This window comes from Conger conger, chromosome 4, assembly GCF_963514075.1.
Source record: "Conger conger chromosome 4, fConCon1.1, whole genome shotgun sequence".
Lineage (NCBI taxonomy): Eukaryota > Metazoa > Chordata > Actinopteri > Anguilliformes > Congridae > Conger > Conger conger.
The window spans coordinates 25,409,971-25,437,511 of record NC_083763.1 but is presented as its reverse complement, the minus strand read 5'-3'; the positions used below and the strand labels follow the sequence as shown (position 1 = coordinate 25,437,511).

General features: G+C 42.5%; 1 protein-coding gene across 3 annotated transcripts; it reads right to left on the bottom strand.

Moving 5' to 3' along the window:
• Positions 1–5,721: 5,721 nt before the first annotated feature.
• Positions 5,722–27,541, bottom strand: cul2 (cullin 2). Of its 3 annotated transcripts, none has more exons than XM_061240167.1 (21): positions 27,419–27,541; positions 25,726–25,865; positions 24,925–25,027; positions 24,444–24,538; positions 22,516–22,621; positions 21,605–21,687; positions 19,459–19,555; positions 19,119–19,229; positions 17,138–17,300; positions 16,131–16,255; positions 14,860–14,967; positions 14,382–14,441; positions 13,796–13,924; positions 13,246–13,332; positions 12,432–12,584; positions 10,947–11,024; positions 10,212–10,278; positions 8,389–8,591; positions 7,901–8,002; positions 7,636–7,752; positions 5,722–6,439 (listed from the first exon to the last, which is right to left on the bottom strand). In XM_061240167.1, the coding sequence occupies exons 2-21, from the start codon at positions 25,842–25,844 to the stop codon at positions 6,308–6,310; spliced, it is 2,238 nt and encodes a 745-aa protein (XP_061096151.1). In that variant the 5' UTR covers positions 25,845–25,865; positions 27,419–27,541; the 3' UTR covers positions 5,722–6,307. The 3 variants fall into 3 exon arrangements, with proteins under 3 accessions (XP_061096151.1, XP_061096150.1, XP_061096152.1); XM_061240166.1 differs by lacking the exon at positions 27,419–27,541 and adding an exon at positions 27,176–27,283; XM_061240168.1 differs by lacking the exon at positions 27,419–27,541 and adding an exon at positions 27,083–27,107.

The window sequence follows — 27,541 nt, the reverse complement described above, 5'->3', positions numbered from 1 at the left end:
AATATGATGCAAATTTAACCACATAAACTTAAATTAAATAAAGACTATTTTCTGATCAAAATAAAATAAAAAACTGTTGACTTGTCTCTATGCTAAAGTGTAACTCAGCAGCACATATTTATTTGTATTCAACCTTGAGTCCCATTGAGAGTCCTGGGTCAGAGGCAGCTGAATAATCACCACACAGCGTACAATACAATACAACAATATAAAAGGGCAATATAAAATCAACATTTATTTTATTTGCTCTTTTAATCAAGGGACAGTCACAGAACCAAAGGAAATCAGTAAATTTCTGCAAGAGGACACCCTTTAACATAACTAAGGAATCTTGCCAATCCTCAGCATCAGCCTCTGTAAATAATGTCATCCACAAATTAAATTAAAATGCAGTGCATGATGTGACTACCATTTATTTTAATAAAGCTCAATGGAGTTCTAGAGATTAATTGCACCCAACATCAAGAAGGCACCTGGGTAGAGTTGGGAAACACCACTTAACTTGTCTTAAGGGTAAAAAATGACTGGCCACTATATTTAACAGCAGAGAAAACTCCCTAAATGATCTTTTTTCAACTTTAAATTTGCTGACAAAGTTTGTGATGAGTGGTTGTTTCTTCATGCAAAATAGATTTGGGGTTTAAAATTCAATTAAGCTGCTTTATTTTAGGGGTTAAGTAAAGGCGGGTCATTTTTTACCCTTAGGACAAGGGGAATATACAGAATGTTAAGACTACGCAAGGGTTAAAAAGAACTGTGCAACACTCTGTGCAGCAAGGTGAGGAAGAGCTTACAAAAGGACCAAGCTACCCAGCGTACAATGTCTGCCACCATCCAGGAGCCAGGGCTGATCTTCAGGCTTTAGGCAGTTAGTTGATCCCAGGCTGCATGTGCATCTTGTGATTAAGCTATTGATCCCACAGCAATGGCCTGCTATGCATCTTCATGTTGACATAGTGGTCTCCAAATTAACTTTGACAAGCAGGGGTCTGTACTGGCACCCTGCATGACAGAGAAGTCTTCATCAAGACATGGAGACTCAACCCAAGAAAGCGCTGTTGTTCTTTTGGGGTCTAAATACTGTATGGTGTCATTCTGGCAAGTATTCAGTTAAAGCCTGAATGAATCAAATGTAAATGTGGAGCCTCTTGATATTGATGTGAACAGTGCAAAATTGATCAGTCCTTTGTACAAAATATAGGATTATGCTGTAGGTGTAATATTTGTTTGAAGTCATCAGCACAACCATATAAATGTCCCGTTTAGTTTTCCTCACAGTGAAACTTACAACTGTCTTTTTTTTTTTTTTTTTTTTTTTTAGATGCTCACATTTTCCCATCATCTGTCATTGTGAAATACGTTATATACCAGATGTACAGTTCTGTTTTAGGACCAAACCATTAATCCTGGGGAGTGTAGCATTAGATGCTATTAAACATGCATTCATATCTCCCTGTTTACAATGGAATGCAGTAAAAATTACTCAGAGGTGAAGTCTTGATTCAGGTGCAGTATGACTCTGTAAACACATGTGTGTGGTGGAAGATGCTATAAAATACTGAATAAAGAGGTGTCAAACCTCCTCTGACAAAAAAGAGGGCCCGGAGAATTATGACGGAAAATGTGATACAAGAGTTTGGCTATTTCTGCCGTCCAAACTGCAGATGCCACAACTTGACCTGTGGCTGGAAGTTGGCAGGAGATGCAAAGGATTTTAAAGAAACATAAATAATGTGGCCGAAGCAGAATGTGGCTGGGAAAAGTGAAGATGTAGTCCTGCTGGCTGCATAAAAGCAGCTGTTGGGAGTGAACTGACCGAGGTGCAGTAAAAGATGCCCGGCTGACCATACACAAGCCTGACTGCACCATTTTCAGATGAGCACATGCTCCGCTAATTGAGCGGCTAGAAACGTGTTTATCCAACCGATGCAGTCTGCTGACCAATTCACACTGACCCATACGACCAAGAGGGTGGAGAATCTGTCAAACAGTGTGTGATCAGGATAACTGATAAAGGTTTTAATAACTGCTATAACTTAATAATTTTAATAATAACTGCTATAACACCATTCTCACTTTATATTGTTTGTACGTTACTGTTTTAATGTTACAGACTAATTCATTGCATTTATCTGGTCTCTGTCATGGAGTTATGGAGTAGAAATGCCTGAAAATGCATTGTCTTCTGGGTGATCCAGAATTCTGATCCAGAATGCTGCAGCCCGTCTGGTATTCAATGTTCCCAGACATTCAAATGTCACCCCCCTGCTCAGCAACCTCCACTGGCTGCCTGTTATGGCTCGCATCAAATTTAAAACTTTGGTGCTTGCATACCAGGCTGTTAAAGGATCAGCCCCTGTATATATTCAATCCCTTATCAAGACCTATACACCAACAAGACCCCTCCGTTCTGCCACTTTGTGCTGTCTGGCGCCTCCCCCTCACCACACCTGCACTTCACGCTCACGACTGCTGTCTGTCCTTGTCCCACGGTGGTGGAATGACCTCCCGGTGGATATCAGAACGGCAGAGTCTCTGACCTCCTTCAAGCGCAGACTGAAGACCCATCTCTTCAGGCTACACATTTCCCTCCCCAACTCACCACCATGATTAGCCTTAGACTGTAATGGCACTTATGTATAGATGGTATAGATATTGTTACTTGTATAGGTATTGTTGTTTTTTTATTGGCTGTTGTATTGTTGTATTCTAGCTGCCAAACTGTGGTATACTAGTTTGAAAGTTGATTGTACTCTTCAAGGGTTCTGATTTTCTGTATGTTTACACTAGGACTCGGAACTGTACTGTCCTCTCAGGTCCTCTTTGCACTTGTTCTTGTGTTTAATTTGCACTTTGTTGTACGTCGCTCTGGATAAGAGCGTCTGCTAAATGCCATGTAATGTAATGTAATGTAATGTAATGGGTGACATCTACCCTTTGCACACATGTTCACTGCATCGATTGTGAGCTGAGAAGGTTCTGACATTTTTTACAAAAATTAATGCCATAAATATGTTTATAGGGCACTAAATGCATGTGTGAAGTTTTATAGAAAAATACTGTCAAAAAGTGAGAAGAAAATACCACATTTAAAAGGACTTATCTGCTTGGAACCCATTCACTTTAAAATATTTGAAGCTTAATATCTCAAAACTACTCAGAATGCAGATAGACCCTTCTAATGCTCAGTTCACATGAAGATGTCTCTGCTCTGCTAAAGAACTTGTGATATGGGTGAATTTCTGAAGTTTTGTCAACATACTTTTTTAAAAGGGAGTACCTAAATTAAGGAATACTGTTAATGTTTCCTCCCCATACTGTCTTAACCCCTAGATGGTCAGTTAACACAAATGAGTCGGCTACTTTCAACCAGTGGTGATATCATCAAGCATCCCTTCATATCCCTATATGACATACTGTAGAGTTGATTCAAAGCTCATTAACTGAGAATTCTAGTTAGGGTCAGCGCCAAGCTGTTACATCATCATTATCAATATCAGGTTCAAAGGGTATTTTGTTCCAATTTAAAGCTCTTGGGAGAACATCATGGTTATGCAATTAATTTATTTCAACTACAGATCAAAGACATGACTACAAGGCTTTATTCTAATGAGGAGTCACAATTGAAGAGGCAGGACACCAGACGACAGATGTGGGGGATGCAATCCCACAAAAAGCAAGTAGGGAGCTGCGATTGTCACACGCCGCCCATGTTATCAGCCGCTCAGCGAATTGGCAGAGCGACTGCGGCTATCAGATTAAACTCAAAGAGCTGTTTTAAAAGGCAATACACCAGAATATAATCAGATGACAGGTGCTGTTGGTAGACCCTCTCTCAGTACACTCTCTCTCTCCCTCGCTCCATCCCTCTCAATCGGATGAAAGGCACTGCAAACTCGAAAATGGCCAGTCTTTCTGCAAATTTTGACATTTGATTCAGCCATTTTTTCTGAATCCATGCCACTACTTCAGTGTACTGTGACTTCAAAAATGCTGCAGTGTTATCAGAATCCAACACAGCACCGCCCACGAGATCTTTACCAGCATCTCCTACAACCTTTATAACAAGATGTGCAGATTTACCCATATGTTCCATGTAATGACTACGTGTTTTTCTCACGCTGTCGGAAAAATAGGACACTAGTACAAGAATTCTCTGGTGCTCATATGTTCATTTTAATATGAAGTAGAAGTGAAAGAAAGCAAATGATTGTCATTATAACAAATAATTACATTATAACCTGTACACCAGCTTGCTAAAGCAAATATTTAATCAACCAATCATGTGGCAGCAACTAAATGCATAAAAGCATGTAGAAGTGGTCAAGAGGTTCAGCTGTTTTTCAGACCAAATGTCAGAATGGGGAAGAAATGTGATCTAAGTGACTCGGACCATAGAATGATTGTTAGTGCCAGGCTCAGAAACTGCTGATCTCCTGGGATTTTCATACACTACAGATTTTTCAGAGAATGTTGTGAAAAACAAAAAACATCCAGTGAGCAGCACTTCTGCAAGTCTTAATAAATTCCTATTAAAGTGCTCACTGAGTGTATTTACTCACTGAGCACTTTATTGGGAAGATTTTTACTTTATTCATGCGATTATCTAATCAGCCAATTGTGGGGCAGCAGTGAAATGGATAAAATCATATAGATACGGGTCAGGAGTTTCAGTTAATGTAAACATCAACCATCAGAATGGGGAAAGAATGTGATCTACCTGACTTTGATCGTGGAATGATTGTTGATGGCAAACAGGGTGATTTGAGTATCTCAGAAACTGCTGATCTCCTGGGATTTTCACACACACTAGTCTCTAGAGCAGCAGTTCTGGAGAGGAGAGGATAATGGCCAGAATGGTGAAAAAGAAAGTTTCACTTCACTGGAATGAGCAAAGGAGTGCAAGTCAACTTGAATTTTACTTAATTTACATACAATACACATATCTATGAATACATAAATCGGTGAGTTTGAGAAGGGAGCCCCCTTGTGGTGAAACTGAAACAGAAACTTAAATGTTTTTTTCCCCAGCCAGAATGGTTTTCACTCGTGCATGTAATATTTTTAGGCCATGATGAAAAAGCCCAGCCTATCCCCAGCCAATTGTGTCCCACCACTGTGGACCCCATAGTCAGCTTATCACATGAAAGGGAGGTTTTAGCAAGGAAAACTTGGAATAGAAAATTAGGAGAAAAAATAGGTGATTAATAAAAGTTGACCGACTGACCAACCTCACAAGCAGAGTTTGGAATCAGGCTCATTTTTCTTGTTTATAACCTTAAATGATAAATTGACTATCACCTGCCACATTATAATTTGTCAACAAAATTGGTTTTCTTTTTTTATTACCAAATTGTCCCATTTATCCCATGATTTAATCAACATTTCAGTGACAGCCATGAAACGCAATTCTCTTCACCAGAGGTGTGTTACAACCACTGTATTGGTTCCATGGGATTATTTCAGACATTATTCACTTACCAGGGATTTCCTTTCGGGCCCTCTATTGCATTTGGGGCCCAGAAAGACTCATCATATACATTTCAGCTGATGTGTGGTGAGCATTCTTGTACAAAATGGCTGCCGTTGCATCACCCAGGCGGGTGCTACACATTGGTGGTGGTTGAGGCGGGGTTTCCCCCTTAATACTGTAAAGCACTTGGAGTTGCCAGCTGATGAGAAAAACGCAATATAAAAGCAAGAAATGCCCACGCCGATGAACACATTCCTCCGTGAATTCCCTACAAGAAAATCACAGGTTTCTTTATTTTTCATTATTATTTATTTATTTGACAAGCAGCAGGATCTTGTTTGTCACCTCAATTTCTTTACATTTTAAAGTAGATACAATTATCAGTATACCGGTTTTATTACAATGTTTTTTTTTTTTGTTCTTCTTACTTTGATACATTTATAAAAACACAACAACTGCAAACGTGAGAAAAAGAAAAGCATGGTTTCCATCTAATGTCCGTCATTGCGTTTTTAACGTCGCAAGCTCATCCCCTTCTCAGGTTTCCTGTTAAGTAGACTAAAAATGTAATATCAGCGGTCGAGTAGCTATAGGCATTTTCATTGACGCACACGGCGTGGCACTGGTGATGTTGTAAACAGCGTAAAAACTGGGGGCCGAAGGGGGGTGGGAAGGGGGTATTTCAGGGGGGGGCGTAAGGGGGGGAGGGGCAGGGGGCTGCCTAGTGACTCTGTGAACATTCCCAAGATGGAGGCACAGTTCTGCTTCGTCCATACAGGAACACACCAGAGACAGCCCAAATAAATGCTCTCTGTTCTCCAGTGGGCCGACGCTTCACGCCACGTAGCTGTACTCGTCTGCCGAGCTCTGGCTCCGCTCGATGTACTGCTTGTCGATCAGCACCTCGATGCACTTCTTTATCATACTGATGCTGGGGCTGAACCTGGCTTTGGACTGGTTGATCACCTGCGAGAAGAGGAAAGGGGAAACAGGACTGAGCGCTGATGGGCAATTCCAGGTCACTGGAAAAGGGCCATTGTGCCAGCCTCACAGAGAATTAGCATCGCTTCATTAGCATCTTTTTAACCTGTTATGGACTAAGGCACCCTTATAAAAAACCCATAGAAAGGCCTAGGAATCGGAATGCATTTCAACGGTCAATATGATGGCGTCGCATCTGTCTGTTAAGGGGTTAAATGGACTGTCATGTGAAAGGTTCTCATGTCTAAAGCCCCTTGGCCTTCACCAGTCTCCTGAGGAAGAAGACATACTTTATTGAACCCTGTGGGGTAATTTCTCCTCTGCATTTGACCCATCATAGTTACTTAGGAGCAACGGGCCACCACCGTGCTGTACTCAGGGAGCAATGTGGGGTTAAGCCCAACAGCTGTGCAGATCTTCAACCACCATTCTTCTGGGTCCCATTCATGTATCTTAGCCAGTAGGCTACGTTACAATGAGATAGCAGAGGACATAGTGAAGAGAGACACAAACACAGCAGACCCACCCCAGCCCAGACAGGAGAGCCTGGCTGTTTTTGCGTGTGTGTGAAATTCTGGAGGCTGTGACAGTAAGTGAGAGTAACACTGCACAGCAGGAATGCTCCTCTCATAATGAGGAGCTCAGCGATGAAGAGGCGACCGCACACTGAGAAACAGCTCACCATTTACTTGGGCTCAAAATGGATGCTTCATACATCTGACAGTTACGTAATGCAAATATAGGTAAAAGAAAATACAACTAGGTAGGAAAGCAAGGACTGAGTGGTGTGTAGTGGAATGGATACAGCTGGGTGACAGAGAAAGAGAGGAGACGGAAAGAAATACAGACTGTGAGAGAGAGGGAGACAGACAGCGAGAGAGAGAGAGACAGACAGACAGCGAGCGAGAGATAGAAACAGACAGAGAGAGAGAGAGAGCGAGAGAGCCATTCGATGGGGCTCCAACAGCAGGGTTGGTAACTGAACAATTTAAAAAAGGCAGATTCTACGAAGCTGTAACATGGAAGAATACGCATCGGGAAGCTTGAAGCTTTCCTTAGTGTCACTCCTCAGTGTCAGTTCTACAGAAAAGGAGAGCTTCTCTGTCTTCCTACACACAAAGTTTGGAGCAGTGAGCTTAAACACAGCAGGGCAGATACCGACGAGTACGCTGAAGACTCACCTCCTGTATTAGCGCGTTGTGCCTCAATATTTTGCGCGCTTTCATGATTCTGACGATAGCAGCTTGTAAATACATTTTCCGGTCCTCGTCCACTGCGCTCCTTGTCTGTTCGATTTCCTGTGAGGCACAGTTGCAGAGGTTCACTTATTGGTAGAGGTTAATAAACATATAAACATACCATACACATAAAATGGCGGAGCATCTTCCTGAAACGACAGGTACTGTGTTTCAGACGTCAGATGACGTTCTATTTATCGTTGAATACCTGTGGTGTGTCCTTCTGCATGGATGTGGTGATCTTGAACTTTGTTCTTTTACTGGTGAAGGTCATATTTAGAGAAAATGTAGATTCTGCCTCTATGTCCTCCTGCACATAAAGACAAAAACAACGATGAAATACAGTTTAAAGAAAACAGTGTATATCACCCAGACGAACAAATAGTGTACAAATCAAGTCACATTGGCAGTTAGTCTGTGTGGTTTTAAAGGTACAATAGGTAAGATTTATGTGTTAAAACATATTATTCTCAAACTGTAAGTTAGTTGTTTGTCGTTTGTGGTAGACTATCATATCTTAGTGATACAGCCAGCTAGTTACATAGCCAAATAACTTGTTGGCTCATAATATAATTGGTTAGCTAAAGTGAAAATTTTGGGGATCGAGTGTGCTTCCTTTCAGAGCAGTACAAAGTACAGTATGCTGACATATGTCAGAAATGCTACTGGATCAAAAAGACGCAAAGGAAGCCAGACCTTTTCCGAGTCGTGGTTGACCATCTTGACGTCCAGCAGGGACTTGATGGTCTTCAGGAGCTCCTTCTCGTTCATCTGGGTGCTGTCCTGGAGCTCCTTGTAGCTAACCGTCTCGCCGTTGTTGAAGGCCAGCAGTACGGCCATCTGGTAGGTGGTGACCATGGCCACGTAGGGCTTGGAGAGATAGTTCATCTTCACCTCCCCTGGGGGTGAGAAAAAGCATCACCGACATCAGAACCAGTCAGAAGAGAAAACGTCCACTGTCTGCAGTGAGTGAACTGCTTATTCAATACCATGACCGCCTCCCTTAGCTCAAGCTAGCTGGTAGGTGTACTCAACAGTTTGACCAGCTCAAGCAATGTTTTGAAACAGCTGATAGCTGGTATTTCAAGCAGGTCATATCTGTATTTTACAGCAGGGTCTTATTCTTAGCATGTCCTTGGTGACGTCCGTGTGGGCCTCTAATATCAAAGCCTCTAATTACGGACTGTTAAAACTGATGGGAGTAAGTCGACGGTAGGCTCAGTGCATGGTTGAGTCGAAACGGTCTACAGCACTCTGCTGGGAGTATCATGGATTAGTGTGGGTGAAACCCTGCCAAGTTTAAGATTCTCAGAATGTCTTGTGAGGAGGAGGTGCAATTCCTGTGTATGGAGAAAAGTACACTGAAAAAACATGCACTCAAATTCAGCGCAAAGGGTCGACGTATTCTCAGGTGGGGGATTACGCCAGAAAAATGCAGACGTGCAAACCGTCATATTTAGACTGTTTGCATATGGTTGATTTTGATGCCTTTATTCTGACAGGTGCCTTCCCCCTTGGAGGTAAGAAATGTGATTTGCAGCAACACTATGTGCAAATACAGCTATGCTAATGTTGCTTAGTAACCAAATATTTTCACACACAGGCTTATCACAGCTAACAAATCACTGCTAAAGATGCTACCTAGTGCCACATGACTGTAAAAGAGTTTTTAAGTGCAGATCTGTGATTAGATCTGTGTTCATACAGTAACCTATTTCCTGAGGTAAGGCTCCTTCTACTCGCTACATTTATGTTGATATGAACAAAGTGGTTACACACTTGTATACTCTATACTCTTGTATACTAGTAGGCTATATTATTTACACCATCTAGATGGCAAAGCGATCACGACTGTGATATGTAACATTATGTTGATAAAATCCTTGGATCAAGCCTCTTAATTTTCCTCCTAAAGTGCACCAGATTGATGGATTCGACTATTAAAATCCCCAAATATGGTTTCCTAAGATCCTGTGGGAAACACTTGATCCCATTCACAAAAGGCAAAATAAATGTAAATATTAACTATTTCATTATTACTGAACTCAACGCCCTAAAGAACACTCAAGCCTGCTGTTCAGGTGTTACACATTATTGTATGTCATTCGCTTTTCAGAGAGAGAGCTGTGAGATTCTGTAAATTTGGAAAGTGTTACACGAAAGGAAAAAAGGTTGGAAAATACTGCCATAGAATTTTTTTTTCCACAAGGTTCACAAGGTGGAGCAGATGAAAGAAACAGTATAGTCATCATCTGATCATTACTGACCGTTAAAATGTGTTACACATATGACTAACAAGGTGTAGTAAATTTGATCACAAGCTCACTATTAAAGTATAACCCTGACTGGCCTATTGGCCTATTCATTCTTCACAGCATACTTTCTTACAATGGCAACAGTGATACTTTAATATGATTAAGAAACTGAAGTCATTTTGAATCATGTCATATAACACAACAAAAATAATGAATAAATACTGAAATGGCGATGTTAATTGACGCTATAATAGACCTACTCACCTGTGCAGAGATAGTGCAGCCAGGTCAGCTTTCTCCCACTGAAGTGCTGGTTGTAAAATAATTCAAACTGGAGAGAACAAGACAGGGATTACATTTATAGAACAAATACAAGGGTTTGCCAATTTGTTTGACAAAGCTCCTGTTCTGATTTTTGTGTGGGTGTGAGTCAGAAAAATGAAAGAAAAATCCACTTTTAATTTCATGAGAGCAACATGTATCTTTTTAATATAATATGCATTTAATCTTATTTTAATTGAACCAGTAATGAAAAGAGACGTCATTGAAATCAAACAACTGAAAGCAGCTCCGCTCGGATATAGGAACGAGAGGTGCTCATTGTTATGACAGGTAGGCAAATATGAAGCAATATTCCTTGACAAAACCTGCCTCTAAAACATACATAAACATCAAAAAAATACAGCACCAAGGAAAAAACAAATAATCAAGTCACTGCCTGTGCATTTATGGAGACTGAGGAATTGTAAATGAGTGACATTAGCTCAGGAGGTAAGAGCGGTTGTCTGGCAGCCGGTTCGATTCCCCCACCCAGAGGTGTGTCGAAGTGTCCCCGAGCAAGACACCTAACCCCCACTTGCTCCCGACGAGCTGATTGGTACCTTGCATGGCAGCCTATCACCGTGGGTGTGTGTGTGCATGGGCATCAATTTGGATAAAAGTGCGATATAAATGCAGTCCATTTACCATTTAGCTCTTGACACAGCCCCGGTGACTCACCATATGAACGCTCTTTTCCAGCTCCTGGGGGATGGCGAAGGTTGAAGAGGGGACGTGGGTGAGCGGCCATGCGCCAGCCTGCAATCGGACAACACACCAACAGTGTCATTGTGCCAACACGTCTGCAAATCACAACTCATCGGTCTTACTGCACATAAACACTCAGCAAGAGGCTATGTGGCTAATGAACCAGCTCTACTGTGTCTGGTAATGCTGCTCAGGTCAATGTAGCCAGACAGACGGCTTGTTATTGTGCCAGTGGAGAAATGCACACGTGTGCAATCACAACTCATCGGTGTGCCATCACAACTCATCGGTGTGCCACCACAACTCATCGGTGTGCCACCACAACTCATCGGTGTGTCACCACAACTCATCGGTGTGCCACCACAACTCATCGGTGTGCAATCACAACTCATCGATCTGACTGTACATAAACACACAGCCAGAGGCAACGAGGCTATGTTCTACTGTGCATGGTAATGCTGTTCAGGTCAACGTAGCCAGACAGAAGGCTTGTGAGCGTCACTCAACAAAATGAAGTCTTTACATAAACACAGTGTAGCTTGAAAATAGACCCTTGTTTGTGTTTTATAAACAGATGTCTGCTAAACCTGATTTCAGTAGCAACTTTGGTAACGCTTTATAATACAGCCTGTTACTTAGCTGTATTTACAGGGTAAGTATACTGCTGCTTGTGGAATTATTAGGTAACTACTTTGATTTCAGCCGTAAGGACTATGAAACTGCATTTTACAGCCCATTTCATAGTACATAGTACCACTGAAATAAATAGTTTAACCAGCAAGAATTGACCCAATTGCCGGGCTGTGAAATGAAGCGTTACCACATTTATAAAACAATGGAATTTCATAATTCTGTTCGAAAATGTAAAAGAGGATCATTCAAACAGCATTTCAACCAAACTAGGAATATGTAATTGTTGGATATATTCTAAAAACATCTGCCACCTAAAAAATACCCAATGTGATTACTAAGAGAGGCATGCAAAATGTAAGCAGGTACATAAGCCTTCTGGGTCTGAATAAAGACCATAGTTTGCAGCAAGCCCAACACTCAAACCCAAAATAGTGACACGGTGAGAGTCTACTTATGAAACAGGCCTCTGAACAAACAGAAGGTTAACACCTCTGAACTAAAATGTGATGTTATTCTAAAAGTGTCACGCTTTTCGTAGAAGTGAATGACATCTTCACCTTCCTTCTGAAAAACTGAAGTTGTCCCAGCATGCAAAAACTAATCCATGAAGCAAGATTCAACTTGTGAATTAAGGAAGTATCAAATGTAGATAAAGAAATTCAGCTATGTAACTCAATCTTCTAAGGTAATAGGCTGGTTTAAAATAGCATTGTTCTCAGTGACTCAACTGAAATCGTGTACTTTAATAGTATAGGAATCGCAGTGCAATAACACCACTCTGTTGTAACTCGATCGCTTCGGTCTGTCGGACAAAACCAGACTCACCTGTAGTACGTAGATCTGGAAGCTGATTCCCAGGTCGACGACGGTCTCTTGCGTTTTGATGAAGTTGTTGAATTTGTTGTTGAGGTCGGCGCTGACGCTCATGTCTGTGTACATGCGGTGCAGTTTGCTTGTGAACTCGTACCCGCACGCTTGCTGTGGAGGAGGAAGAGGAGGATAAAAACCTCTGAGCCATGAAATGCCATGAGACAACAAACTGCCTCCAACTTTAAACGCCAATGCTGCCTGAGTGGGTGATTACTCGCTGCAGAGCTACTCTTTATGAGCCGCTCTGTACGAGCCGCTCTATCGAGCCACTCTGTATGAGCCGCTCTGTACGAGCCGCTCCATAGAGCCACTCTGTACGAGCCACTCGGTACGAGCCACTCGGTACGAGCCACTCTATACGAGTCACTCTTTAGGAGCCACTCTGTACGAGCCACTACAGAGATCAGCTTTAACACCTAAGCTCAGAGGGATGATATTAGGCGAGGTCAAAAGAAAGTTCAGGAATGCTCTGAGGAAGGTTGCCAACATCTTAATCCCAGTGGGATGTATGACTATTCCAGATCACACTAGTCTCATAATAATAAAAAGAAGAAGACAAAGAAGAAGAAGAATAAAGAGAAGGAGAAAAAAGTCATTTCCAAGAACAAGTCTGAAAGCTAACACTCTAACAGGGTGTGTCCATAATTACTCTTAGGGCTATATATTTTATAGAAGCAGCTCCACTTAAAATAACTTGTGGTTCAAATTGTCCCACCTAAGACTCTGGAATCTTCTGGTTGCTAAGAACCTTTAGCGCATTGCATTTTACCTTTAGTTTGTTGATCATGGCTTCCTCCGAGTCCATGGAAAGTGACAGGCCGTGGATTAATCTCTTTGCCAGCATTCTTGCATAAAACTACAAAAAAAACAAAGGGAGGCTTTAGACATGTACATGCGCGCATGCATACCCAACACAACTTTCCAGCCTAAGAACTACAAGCCTCACTCTATTCAGTTTAGACAAGAGTGATGACAAATATTTATCAATATTTATATTATAATATTTGACAAAACACATCTTGAAGTCAGCGGTCATATTTTTTCCATAGACGAGAAATAAAACCATCGCACAAGCACATGAGATTGAGCATTCATTCCATTCATCGTAGTGTTTGCCTTGCAGGGAGAACTGTATTTAATAACACACTTTCAGTTCTTAATTTGGAAAACCAATAACAATAACACCAACAGTAACTCATGTTGGGACCATTTTGAGAAGAATAAAATGTGAAGGCTTTTGCCGTCAAACCATTAACGCGACTTGAAACGTTAAAGACACATGCCAGCTCTCAATGGTTCATCTGAAGGGACTATCTGACCTTCTGAAATACGTCCTTGTCGTCGATGTACTTGAACACTGTGATGAAGCTGGTCAGCTTATCCTCCACCTCGTTTTCCGTCATTCCCTTAGCGGACTTCTTTAGCAGATTGTCGCAGTACTTGGCGAGCTTTAGGAAGGTGGAGAAAAAAAAACAACTGAATGGACCCTGCTCAAGAATATGTACTTAAAGGAAAACAGCAACATTTTAGGAAATATACCTTTAGACTTACCCAGACTAAAACAAGATGTTCGATTTCATGAACAAAAGTAAAAATACTGTACTTTAACGTTTCATCCTTAAGAAGGACATTTAAAAGCACACACTTTTATTCACTTAAATTTACATAAAGTACTTCTACTTTTACTAAAGTAACATGTTATCAAGTGTATTTCTACTTTTATTCAAGTACAGGATTTCGTCAACCACTGCCACCAGTATCGGCCAAAATAAAAACAATATGCAATACAAAGCAAGGTAATCACAATGCATATCCTGTCTCTTGAAGAAATAACCAGTACATGTAAGGGCTTCATCACTTAGAACTGAAGTGAACACAGCGCTTTGGGTTGAGTTATAGACGTACCAGTTCAGGGGCTTTGCTTATGGATTTTGGCTCTCTGTAATTCACCACTGAAGTCAATGCCTGGAACAAAGTCAAACATAGTAGTTATGTAATACCCCTAAAATGCAAAATACCTATTTAAAAGTGTACTATTATCTGTAGCTTTCCATTTGTATCGGACATTCCAATTTAACATTTCAAGTGGCAATGTATGTTTATTTAATTGACGCTATAGTAATAACTTTAATAGATATTATTAAAATAAAAAAACATTAAAATAAACACCGAAAACATCATCCTCTCTCTTCCGTATACAAAATGGGCCAGTGCAACATGGCGATATTTTCAGCAACCCCTATTAAATGAGGCAGGCTATGGCATTTCAATGCTGTTTCAGTGCCAAAACACATGGGCTTAGTTCATGAATCACCCAGTCAGGCAGGCTCAATGTACGAACGCCGTCTGACCCCCAAGACCGTGTGTGGGCTGGTTCTCTTACCTTATCAAGTGCGCTCATAAAGTGCTGATCTCCATTCAGGACGGTGTTAATGAGCTGAACAAATTTACTGTGAACCTCTAACACAGACTCCACAAACTGGGTTGGCATCTAGGAAGAGCAGAAACAGAACTCACACTTTTATACACATAACAAAATCTTTATGATAAGGGAAAAATGAACTAATGGGAAAGCAGAAATGAAAACATGAAAAAAGGCAACCTAGCTATTTAGCGCTTGTACACTTGGCCACCCAACAGAGCCCGCAAGAGGACTGCTTACATGAGAACATCTAGTGCATCGACAGACTTTTCAGAGAGGCTAGTGAACACTCAGACTTCCTGAGAGGATAATGAACACTCAGGCTTTCTGAGAGAGGACAGTGAACACTCAGACTTTCTGAGAGAGGATAATGAACACTCAGACTTTCTGAGAGAGGACAGTGAACACGCAGGCTTTCTGAGAGAGGACAGTGAACACTCAGGCATTCTGAGAGAGAGTAGTAAACACTCAGGCTTTCTGAGAGAGGACAGTGAACACTCAGGCTTTCTGAGAGAGGATAATGAACACTCAGACTTCCTGGGAGAGGATCATACAGTAGTCCTGAGCTCTCTCTAATGACTCGGAGGACACAGACACTCACACTTTCCTGAGAGGCTCATACAGTAGTCCTGAGCTCTCTCTGATGATTCGGAGGCCACAGACACTCACACTTTCCTGAGAGAGGCTCATACAGTAGTCCTGAGCTATCTCTGAAGACTCGGGAGGCCACAGACACTCACACTTTCCTGGGAGAGGCTCATACAGTAGTCCTGAGCTATCTCTGAAGACTCGGGAGGCCACAGACACTCACACTTTCCTGGGAGAGGCTCATACAGTAGTCCTGAGCTCTCTCTAATGACTCGGAGGCCACAGACACTCACACTTTCCTGGGAGAGGCTCATACAGTAGTCCTGAGCTATCTCTGATGATTCGGAGGCCACAGACACTCACACCTTCCTGGGAGAGGCTCATACAGTAGTCCTGAGCTATCTCTGAAGACTCTGGAGGCCACAGACACTCACACTTTCCTGGGAGAGGCTCATACAGTAGTCCTGAGCTCTCTCTGATGATTCGGAGGCCACAGACACTCACACCTTCCTGGGAGAGGCTCATACAGTAGTCCTGAGCTCTCTCTGATGATTCGGAGGCCACAGACACTCACACCTTCCTGGGAGAGGCTCATACAGTAGTCCTGAGCTCTCTCTGATGACTCGGAGGCCACAGACACTCACACTTTCCTGAGAGAGGTTACTGGTGGCTCGCAGGCCCTCGTCGTGGATGTGTATCTGGAGCTCCTGGATCATGTGAGGTAGCCCACTGGAGACGGCGCGCAGCAGCGTGTACATGTTGGCCATGTCTGCAGGGAGAAGGCACACACGTTTACAGCCGTACTACTACTTTACCAGACCAAAATGCTACCTTCCAAATGAATGCAAATGAACCAGCTGTTTTCTTATTTAATCTCTATTTCTAAAATTTTGAAATGATAATTACTGAGAGTTCTCGATTTCATTTTGAAATTATGAATAGTGATAGTTCTGAATGTATTACATCCATTCATTCATACAATCTCCTCCAGGGCTTTTATGTAAAATATAATTTGCACAGTTGGAATTTATGTACCTCATTTCGATTTTTGTATTAATTTTTTTAAACAAGCTTGGCACTCAACATGGGCTGAACTTGTCCAATTTGCACCCTAATTTGGAAGGTCCAACTATCTACCTGCTTCCTTTCACACAGCAGACTAAAGCCAAGCTTGCATAGAATGGAGTAGGAGGAAGACCAGTCATATGAGGCTTTAGCATGCAGTCCACGAGCACTCAATTGACCAGTGGAGGCCTCTAGATAGAGTCTTAACCAAATAAACCCTCTCATACCCTGGATGACCCCATCATTGAGGCCCATTGCCCTACGGAGTGATGGGCCACAGTCGTCAGTGGCATGGCCTGGATTCGATCCAAGACTGAGGGCCTCACCTTAACCAAATGAGCCCTTTTCCACCCCATTTGACAGTAAAATAGTAGCACCGTCACACTATGGCTACAAGCGCAGTACAGTAAGCATTATTGCACACTGATGTCTGAATGGTGGTTCTCATAGGAGAGGCCTTATTACAGGTCTGGTTACATAACCAGCTATGACTCTGTGATTGTAAAATCCTTCATTATAAAACGTTTGGGGTGTCTAATGTGACTCGTCTCTGTGTGTAGGAGGCGGTGGCGGGCGTCAGACTGACCGTCTCTCCTCTCCTGCCGGGTGATGTTCTGGCACTCTCCGTGCAGGAACTGCAGGTGGTCGGCCACCATCCTCTGCTGGCATTCGTGAATCACTTTGGCATAAGAGCTTGGGTGCAGGTACTTCCGACATCGCACTTCTTCGTCTTTCAACCGCCCTAAAACCTGGGGTGGGCGGGAGGGAGGGAGGGAAGGGGTGAGGTAAGCTTTACTGAGACAACCGCGAGCACCCTACTCAGTCACGCAACCTGCCCTGCAGGTTGGGCGAGCTGGACCTCAAATGAACTCCCAAATTGGGGTGAGAAACACACTTGGTTTGACGGGAGAAGCAGGACGATGGCAGGTCTCGTTGAAAGACGCAAGGCTCAGGGCATTTCGGTACACGGCTACGGCAGATGGACGCAGTGCCTCTGTGATTGTAAAATCCTTAATTTGGATGTCTAATGTCATTTGTCTCTGTGTGTGGGAAGTGGTGGCGGGCACTTCCTACACACGGAAGCGGGGGGGGGTGGACTCCTAAACAGGGGTGAAGAATATATCTCACAGAGGAAGTACGAGGACGGCAGGCCTCGATGAAAGACGCGAGGCTCAGGGCATTTCGGTACACGGCTGCGGCAGATGGGCGCACATATTCTCCGTGAGACCGCGTTTACACGGGGGCGAGCCGGCGCCAGGAGGACGCGGCGCTTCTCCGTGGGAATGTTCATACGGAGCGGAGGGGTCTGTGGGCACGCGAGGGACCAGTCCCTCCGCGCTGCGGGAGCCGGAACGGCCTTCCTGAGCGTCTCGCTGCGGCGGTCGCGGGAGACGTCCTTGAGCCGAGGCTACAGCTGGCCACCCCGCGGGCGTCGAGGCGGGGGCGAGCGCGTCCTCGCCAGCCCCCCGTTACCGTGCCACAGACGCGCGGCCATTTACATACCAATCAGACATGCGGTCTGCTCCCGATTCCCCACAAGCCTGCTAAGCCGGCTTGCTTCAGCAGCTTGGCTACGGCTTCACATATTCCTGGCACATAATGGACGATGTGCTCTCTTCCCTACAGCTCAGAAGGTTTGGTGCACAAGGGACGCGTTACATATTTTGGGCCTATTATATAACAAAAGAAAGCTCTTGATGAGATCTATTTAGTTGCAAAAGAAACTACATTGAAATAAAGGGTAAAGAACTTTAGAGTCATCCCAAAAACCTTCATTCAAACATTTGTTTTGGCTCTCCTATAAAATTCAGAAAATGGCACTTATGCCCCTTATGCACCAAACCCTTGAAATGCTGTGGTTCAGGGAGAACTGGTCCTATGCAATAGATACAGTAAGTAGCAGGAGTAGCAGGATAAGGAACGTAAACTCAGTGACCACTTTATTAGGCAGACCCGTACCTTTATTAGGCAGCTCCTTAATGCAAATATCTAATCAGCCAATCACATGGCAGCAACTCAAAGCATAAAGGCATGCAGACATGCAGGTCAAGGGGTTCAGTTGTTTTTTTTCTTCAAACATGAGAATGGGGGTAAAATGTAATGCCAGTGGCTTTGTGACAATTAAGTCTAAAACATAAGTCTGATAAATACCTAATAAAGTGGTTACTGAGTACACCTGCCCTTTCCCCACAGTTACTGCTACAAATAAACATGAGCTATAGAATCCGCAAACTTTATTTATCGCGCCCGGCACTACAGACGAGCGTCTCTCTGTCTCCGCTCTGACAGACTGAGCAGAGGCCAGGTGCAGATGGCCTGAGCGTGTGGCCTCGTGACGCCCGTCACCCAGGCGCGCGGCTCGCTAGCTGGGCTGAGGAAGCACTTTCCCCGCCGTGTCTACGCCACACACCAGCCGGTCTGAACGAGCGATCCAATCAGCGAGTGACGTGTGATGTAACGGTGACCTTAACGCAGGTCGTGCGGCCCTCAGCCCTCGATTCTGGCCACTTCCTCCACACAGCGGATCGGTGTTAGAAACGCTAACCCCGAGACTTTCTCCATCATACCTTCTCCATATACTGCGAGCAGTTTGACTCTTGCAGTAAATTGGAAGCTTCCTGTTTGTAGTATTCCCCTGTTTTCGTCAGGAACGGCCCCTCGAAGATTTCCTGATAAAACTAAACAAAAAAATAAAACAGGAAGAGAAGAACTATGAAATTGCAAGAAAATGGCACGTATCCATTTCATAAACCACAGAGATAACACAACATTCCTAAACCTAGATGGCAGCTAGAGATTACTTCTAAAAAATGGATTCAGAATTCGTATGTAATTATTTCACCCCAGAATTTTATGAAGATAGCCAGCCAAACGGAATATGGTGACTCGCAAAGCCCTCGCACTTACCTTAAGAGGAAACTTTTTCTTGTACTGTTCAACATGAACAAAGGAGTTGATAACCCCATGGATTACTTTCTGATTCGGGTCTTCACCACAGCGGTCACTGCAAGACAAAAACAAGCACTTTCAGTGCTGTTCCGTGGGATTTCAGCTCAAATGGCCTACATTAACATTTCAACATTTAGCAGACACTTACCCAGAGCGACACATTACATTTTTCCTGAAATATCAATACCTTAAATATCTTCAATATACATTTTATACAGATGGATATTTTTACTTCAGAAAATCCGGCTAAGTATCTCCCAGAAGGGTAAAACTACAATGTCCAAGCAGGGAATCAAACCCCCAACATTTCAGTTATAGGCCCAGTTCTTATACTTTAACCCTTATACTACACTGCCTTCACACCAAGCAACAGAAACCACACAAGACAGTAATAGATAATAAATTATGGATAATAAAATAGACACTGATCTCACCCCACTCACAGAAAATAGAAAAGCTCCACTAACCATGTATTACACTGGCAACAACCAACAGAATAATGCAGGCGGTGACTGATGGATACTTTATGTTTCCTTAACCACTGTTTTCTTTAGTTCCTTTCGAAACAGGCATTCAAAAAACTTGGCTTGCAGTATGTACTCCCAGGCAGACTGCTGGGGAATGTGTGAGCGAGGTGCTATTTATTGGCCAAATCTATTGGTTATCGGTTATTAGTAATTTAACTTTCTATATAGGGTGCTTCAGTGAATTTCTAGCAGTGTAAATGGAGGCACTGATAACTTTCTCTATTAGGGTGTCTGCAAAGTGAAGACATATTGTAGCCTAACGATCGCTTGCAAGTGCTCAGAGCACTTTATTGGAAGATCAATTTCCCATAACAACTTGATGCAAAAAAATAAAAATAATCCACGGGAGAGGTCTGAAGTTATAATTCTGGCAAGAAAGCACACTTTTATACATTTTCTGCCACTCAGGTGAAACTGCGCTCCATTAGCACTCTGTGGGGGAAGCACTCAAGCTCCATCTACTGCCTGTAACATCTTGTTCCATCATGATATTACAGGCAGTAGAGCACAGGCATATGGTACACCTCTCTTTATTGCTGTGTTTATGTGGGAATGAAAATGCACTTCTAGAACATTCTCAGCAAAAAAAAAAAAAGAAAGACATTTTTTTCCAAGGGAAAGTGTAAGAATGAGTCAGAAATTCAACCAAAACCAGCCGTTTACTTGCTTTGCTACATCCAGGTAAACAACACTATATTATGCTAAAAGCCGATTTTAAAAGTTCAATTTAAGCCGACAATGAACTTACAGAAAAGGGAGGTGTTCCCTACAAGGGAACTTAACAGCAATCCTCATCAGGACGTATTAGAGTAATAGAACTGTGCTTGGTAACATTCACCCTGATGACAGGCTGGACAATGTGAAATGTGCTTCAGGGTCCATTTGTATGTCTATCGAGGTGAATTTAGATATAAACACTTCTCAAGTCTTATTATTAGCACCCATCTTACACAGATTATGTTGTCTATATTATGTGTTCATATGCCCAGCTCTAGGGTAAAGGCCCATCCATACTAAGAACAATAACTATGAATATGTTGTTTTAAAAATTATTCTGACTCAGGTGGAAGGCGGAGTCCACACCACAACTATGATGACAACGACAGTGACAAAACAACATAATTTACAGGGCTTCATGCGCAAAATGGCAGATGACATAGCCGGGAGGCTATTTACAGAACTTTATCATCAGCAGTGTGGATGCTCACATTGTTATGGTAATAGTTCTTGGTAATATCGTTATAGTTCTTGGTGTGGATGGGCATTGAGATAGTGATTTGAACCTGTAACCGTCTGGTTTTGGCAAGTTGTTCATAACCATTACCCCATGCAGTTGCTCAGCTAGTACTACGCAGTTTCTGCCTAATTTTACTAAACCAATGTACAAAACAGTACAAAACCGGAGCAAAAAAGCTCGAGAGAGAGAGAGAGAGAGAGATCAGAGGCAACAAGAGTCTGCAGCTGTGAGTGCAGGGCTTGTGCCAGAGGTCTTGGCAGCATATTGACCTTGGAGACCAGTTCAAAACACGTGGAGCAAACACCCCCCCAAAGTCCCTCTCAGTGGACTCCCAACCTACTTTTTGATCTCATTGAGTAACATCCGGATGAGGACGGTCTGCAGGGGCTCGATCATCAGTTTCCTCCACATGTCCAGCGCTAGCTGCAGAGACACACAACACGCTATTGGCTCAAACTTAACGGCACAAAACCGTTTCATTGGCTCGTTACAGGTATGGTTTTTGCTCAGTGTGGTTTCCACCTTCTGAGTTGGACACAAAAACTTTACAACAGCTATTAAACCGCATGGCTAACTTTCACTTTCAGTTTCTCACCACAGCAGACACCGCCAGTTCCCAGAATAAAAAGAGCTTTCATGGAAGAGCCATGGGGTTTAAGGTAAAATTACTTGGTGAATGCCTTTTTCGGCAGGCATTACAGATATTCAGTTTCCTGTTTTAACAACCTAAGATTTGTTTTACATTGCCACTCTGTTTTATTCGGTTCTGCATATTTTTCCTTCCTACACTCATTTTTACCTTGAATTTTGAATATAGCTGCTTTCAGTTCAAGTTTCTGTGCTTGTATGTTGCCAGCCGAGAGCCCTTTCAGCATTCCACTCACTATGACCCCCACAGAATATTTTCAAATGCTGGCATTAAGGCCAAAACCTTCAATAGCCTAGTTAGTTCATTGGGACATTCTTTTCAATTCTAACATCTTACACAAATAACTTCCCGTTCAATTTGGCCAAAACATCTCAAGCTACTTTCAAGGGGGAAACAATGCCTATGAATGCATCACACCAATTAATAATTTCTAGAAGCTTCTAGAACAATTTTCTAGAGCTTCTAGAACAATCCATCCAAAACAATGTGATAGAACATTATCGGCAGGAAGAGCTCCCCGGAGAATGAAGCAGCTTTAAAGGCTGCACTATGCTCTCTGGTAAAGGGAAGGTAACTGTTTGACACACTCCCACGGTCCTTACCTCTCCTATCTCCATCAGCGGCTCGTTCATGTCCACCCCTCCGTAACCGTACTGCAGGTCCGCCTCAGTCAGTTTGTTTTTCTTGATGAACTGTGTGTTGAGGTACCTGTGTTTTTGAGGACAGAGACAATGCTGTTTCTTCTGTGAAAGTCAAGCCACGTGTTGACTGAGTGAATCGCACATATGATTCGCTCAGTCATAAGGGCTGACAGTGCGGCTGAATCTTCGGTCTTGGCTTTGCTTTCTGATTTGGAGAATTAGAGAGTGGGAGCTCGAAGAGGTGAGACAAGGCAAGCCGTGGATATGCAAATATGCAAGCAGGCTTGTTTTCGTTGAGCATAGGTCTATCATACAATGCTACTCAAAATGTATTCATGTATGCTTCGTACAGACAGGCAGAGAGCAGGGCTGGTAACATAAACATACAGAGGATATGCAGATCACAGCCCAGAAGGTGCTATAGCGGGGATCAAACTCCCGGCCGGGGGACTCGTACGTGGCTTAACTCAGTGCCTCGACAAACATTCAACCTGTTTTCAGCACGTCCTTGCAGTACGAAGACAAACGTAGAAACAAATGGCAGACTTGTCAAAGTGGTCTCATCCACTACTGTCACATTTACTTGCTCTCTTATTCTGTAGTACTGTGCGACTCCCAGTCCAGTATATCCACAGTTGCCTTTGCCACAATATTACAAAATTACAATCTCACTACTAGTAAATGTGCATGGTGTTTTTTCTGTAATACAGCAGAACCTGAGATCCAAAACCCTGAGAACAGGGTATGGAATCAGAAGTATAACATAAATACAAAATGACAACTGCAAAATGGTGAAACAAGTAACACCATTAATTGAGAAAAAACTTCAAATTATATTTAAAAATTTGACAAGGGACTGATCTTAACCGATGTTGCTAAAGAGTAGACATAAAAAAGAACCAGGACAGAATTTGCTGTTGGACTGAAGCCAGAAGCAGGGAATTAATTTGCACTTCATATGACATGTTTTGGGGGATACCATTGAGGTTATTTGTTTATTATGACTCTATATAAACTGAATTGAAATAAATATAGAATTGACTAAAATTGGTGTATTTCAATGTCCCTATCAGAGTTCCGGAAATTTCAGGGTTCCAAACGACCGTCATTCCCGATGTGTTCAGTTCTCTGAGTTTCTACTGTACTGCATTGGTCCAACTGTGATACTCTTCTATGTATGCTCTCCAAGCCTCAGTTTGAGTTCAGTGGCCATGAAGGGACACGTATGGCACCCGTCCCATTGCCTAAAGCCGGTGTGGGTCAGGCTCGGTCTCCGCCAATGCCCAAGCGCACCGCGAGGGAAACCGGCCCAAAAAGCACCTGCTGGGGTCAGCCGCTTCCCCACACTCTTACACCGCGAAGGCCCAGAGTACCGTACACACAGTACCAGAAAGGGGCCGCATGTAAAAATAGACCGTATGCTTCTCAGAGAGGTATCAGTTTCAAACTACACAACCAGCACGACCTGCTCCTATACAGCAAGGTACAGTGTCTCCAGTTGGTAAAGAACACGGGGATCACTAGAGACAGCTGGAAGGGCATATCTGCGAGATCAGGCAATGCAACGTTGATCATAGAGCCACGACTGAGGACCAAATTCACCCATCCCCAACCCAAAGGCTGTTGATTCTTGAATCCCTTCTGCTTCAGATATAATCATGAGCAACAAATTCTACAAAGCATTTTTAAAGGGCAACCAAACAGTTTCACTGAACAAATAAATCTGGCAAAACAATTCCCAGTTCACGGGAGATTATTCCAATTAGTTCCATGCCAGACTCCTTTATGACCCAAGATTACACTGCTGCTGAATATTCTTCTGTTAACCTTGACCCAATGGGGCTGGTCCAACAGAAAACAATGAACAGTGGTACATGAATAATGATCACCTGTACAAGCAATCCATGTAGTCGGCTCCCTTGCTGTACTCTTCCCAGTATCTGTGATACATCCCAAGGACCTTTTCCTCAGACTCCAGCACTTTCTGAAAAAGAGCAGTTATTTTAAATAGCAATGTACCATCTCCACACTTTCAGAAATTCTTCTGTTCTTCTCCTCGAACAGGGACATCAAACTCCACTACTACAATTCCCCCGGCTAAACTAGTCTGATAATTTAAAATGCCACACAAACTGGTGTTTTCAAAGATATGCTGCAGTGAAATATTTCTTGATCTTGATGGTCAACCAAGGCAAGCTCCAGCGATGACTTGGCAATTGCTCACATGGTAGTGCGTGGTTGAGGCTACAGCAATCATCATGACGCAAGTTTCCTGACATTGCCCACACCCCTGTCCTGGAAGTATGACTGCACAGAGAAATCCATGGAGCAGGGTCCTTTATGTTCCGCTTGAGATAAAAATGTGCATACCTTGTACAATTGCCGAACATGGTTTTCCAGGAATATCTTTGTCTCTGTGTACAATCTTTCCCCCAGGGGCTCAGGGTAGGCTACACACAATGCATAAATGTCACTGATGCATGTATTAAGGACATGTAACACTATAGCAGACACAGTGACATCAACACCTACAAGAATGTTCACCATGATTTTGATTCGAAGCACTTCAGTCTAAGGAATTACATCCTATAACGCAACTGCTTATCAACACAATGCAAAATATATTACATGTTTCCATGTAGATGCCATCATTTGAATCACTTTGTCATCTCAAGATCCAACAAAATCGGACAAGTGTTCGACAAACTGAGCAATACTCCCAGTAATATCTATTGTACACTTTGCAATAATCCTATGAGCATTTAAACTGTACCTGGATCAGAATCAATTTTGGGGATATTACGCCATTTTTATTTGAAATGACCACTATATCCAAAGTGGATTGTGACCCAAAATCAGTTTAAATTATCATCATTAAAATAATGTCTAGAATTAACCTTTTTGTTTTACTTTTTAACAAAATCATTTTTTTTAATAATCCATTTCTTATTTTAGGAGCAACATATTTCAAGGGGCTGGAAAACCCTGATGTTGGACTTAACGGTACAAGGGAGCCAATGTCAACACACCTCAACTCAACAAATTGGGAGAAAAGTTTTAACAAGTGAATGTTTTATGAATGCTCATATTTTTATTTCAATTATTTAAATGGGACTTTGTAGCTGTTCTGTGGTGTTTGTGATTTTAACACTGAAAGCCCAAGAAGGATACGAGAAGCGGTCGTTCCAGGTGGCCCTCTCCACATAATCAAGCATCACCACTGCTTTGATTGTCGTCAGGAGCTTGTTCCATGTCTCGTCAAAATCCACCACCCGCGGCTTTAGGGACATTGTACCTACTTGTTCTTCACACTGCGAATAGCCAGATTACCCAAAAAAATAATAAAAAGAACATTCCTTCTTCGGGTTGGAGCATCTTAACATTGACATTTACGTACAGACCTTGGTAAATAATACGACCTTGCAGGACTTAAAAATAAATACTGAAAACGTGGTTTTGATTGGAACTTACACATATGTGACTTTACTTGTCATAAAAAAAACTATCCTATCCTGACAGAAAGTGTATACTTATCTAATGTTAATGTAATGTTAACAATAACTTTCCTTCAAACAAGTGTAATTATGTGCCAGTAATGTAATTTAATTTCGCGGACGAGCTCACTAATTGGGAAAAGTAGTTCGGTTGTATTGTAAGCAAGTGTTGCAAGCTTGCTGACTTGGTTGTAATATAGCTAGCTAACTAACGTTAATTGATTTGGGCAGTTAGCTAATTTCATTAGAGTCAAGGAAATAGACGCCTCTGTCTTCGGGTTTGAACTGAAAATGAAAATAAGAGTTAGGCTAACATTACTAGCTAACACTACGTGGTCAGCGATCAGCAAAACATTGGAAATTAGTAACGTTAGCTAGCTGACTAATGACTGTATCTTAGATCCCGCATCTAAGTGCCCGGCTAATGTTCGCTAACGTTGGCTAGCTAGCCTTAACTTACACCACAAGCGAAGCTAGTAATGTTAGCTAGAGCTAGCACTTGTTCTGGACAAGCAGCGTATTCATATCGCGAAACTAGGAAATGTACTGTCAAGGAACTCTCCCCACTGATTTCAGACAAGGTTACCTTGCAAGCTAAGATCAGTTGGTTGATCAGTCCATAAAAAGGCCTAGTTAACTTAGGTAACGTTAGACAGACGGAGACAGCCCATGTAATCCTGAAATCGCTAGGTAGCTAGCCATAACGTTAGTGGATCACCGAATAGCTAGTTAGCCGTGTTGCTAGCGTCAAAAAGCAATAAATAGTAACGCTAGCTAGCAGGTACCACAGAGGAAGCGCCGTTTCACACACGTTTAGATGACTTACTGCCAAACAAACTATCATTAAAATAATTTTGTCAGCTAGCTAACTGTTCTGCAAGGATGCGATGACAGCAAAATAAGAATGACTAACGTTAGCTAGCTAGCTATCCAGCTAGCTACGAATGTATCGGTAAGATACTGCTGAAGCACTACATCGATACAAGACGGCAGTTAGCAAGCTCGCTTGCTTGCTAGCTTCGGTTCCGCAGTACCTGGAATTGACAGAGGGTACGGTTTGGTACAAATCACTCGGTAAACCAAAATATAAACTCGAACACCAATGAAGTGATGTGAATGACAATTACCTGTGGAAACCGTTATTGTATTCTTAAAAACTTAGCTATGTTCCTCTGCTGTCACAGGCTTGATCTTTCACTACACCTCTTCCATTAGCTTACCTCACAGAATTTACCATTACATCAGCTGGAGGGGTATACGAAATAATAACAATAGATTTTGTTCAATAATATACATTCTTGATTTTTTTCAATCAACATATATTATTTAGTGACTATTTCTGAAACTATTAGGTAAATCAACATACTCACAGCTGGTCGTAATATTTACAGTCCGAAGATTCATAAAAGTGATTTCCCTATTATTGGATGGTATCACCGCAAACTATGGGTGCCCATTGAGCTCTAACATTGCAAACTTTTTAGACAACTTAT

What these genes read in the sequence shown, in the direction of transcription:
- cul2 (XM_061240167.1), bottom strand. Translation starts at nt 25,844, where the DNA reads ATGTCCCTAAAGCCGCGGGTGGTGGATTTTGACGAGACATGGAACAAG. An exon ending in CGCTGATGGAGATAGGAGAG is followed by an intron (nt 21,688 to 22,515) that starts GTAAGGACCGTG and finishes GTGTCTCTGCAG; the next exon opens with CTAGCGCTGGACATGTGGAG. An exon ending in GCTGCACTATCTCTGCACAG is followed by an intron (nt 8,592 to 10,211) that starts GTGAGTAGGTCT and finishes TCTCACCCCCAG; the next exon opens with GGGAGGTGAAGATGAACTAT.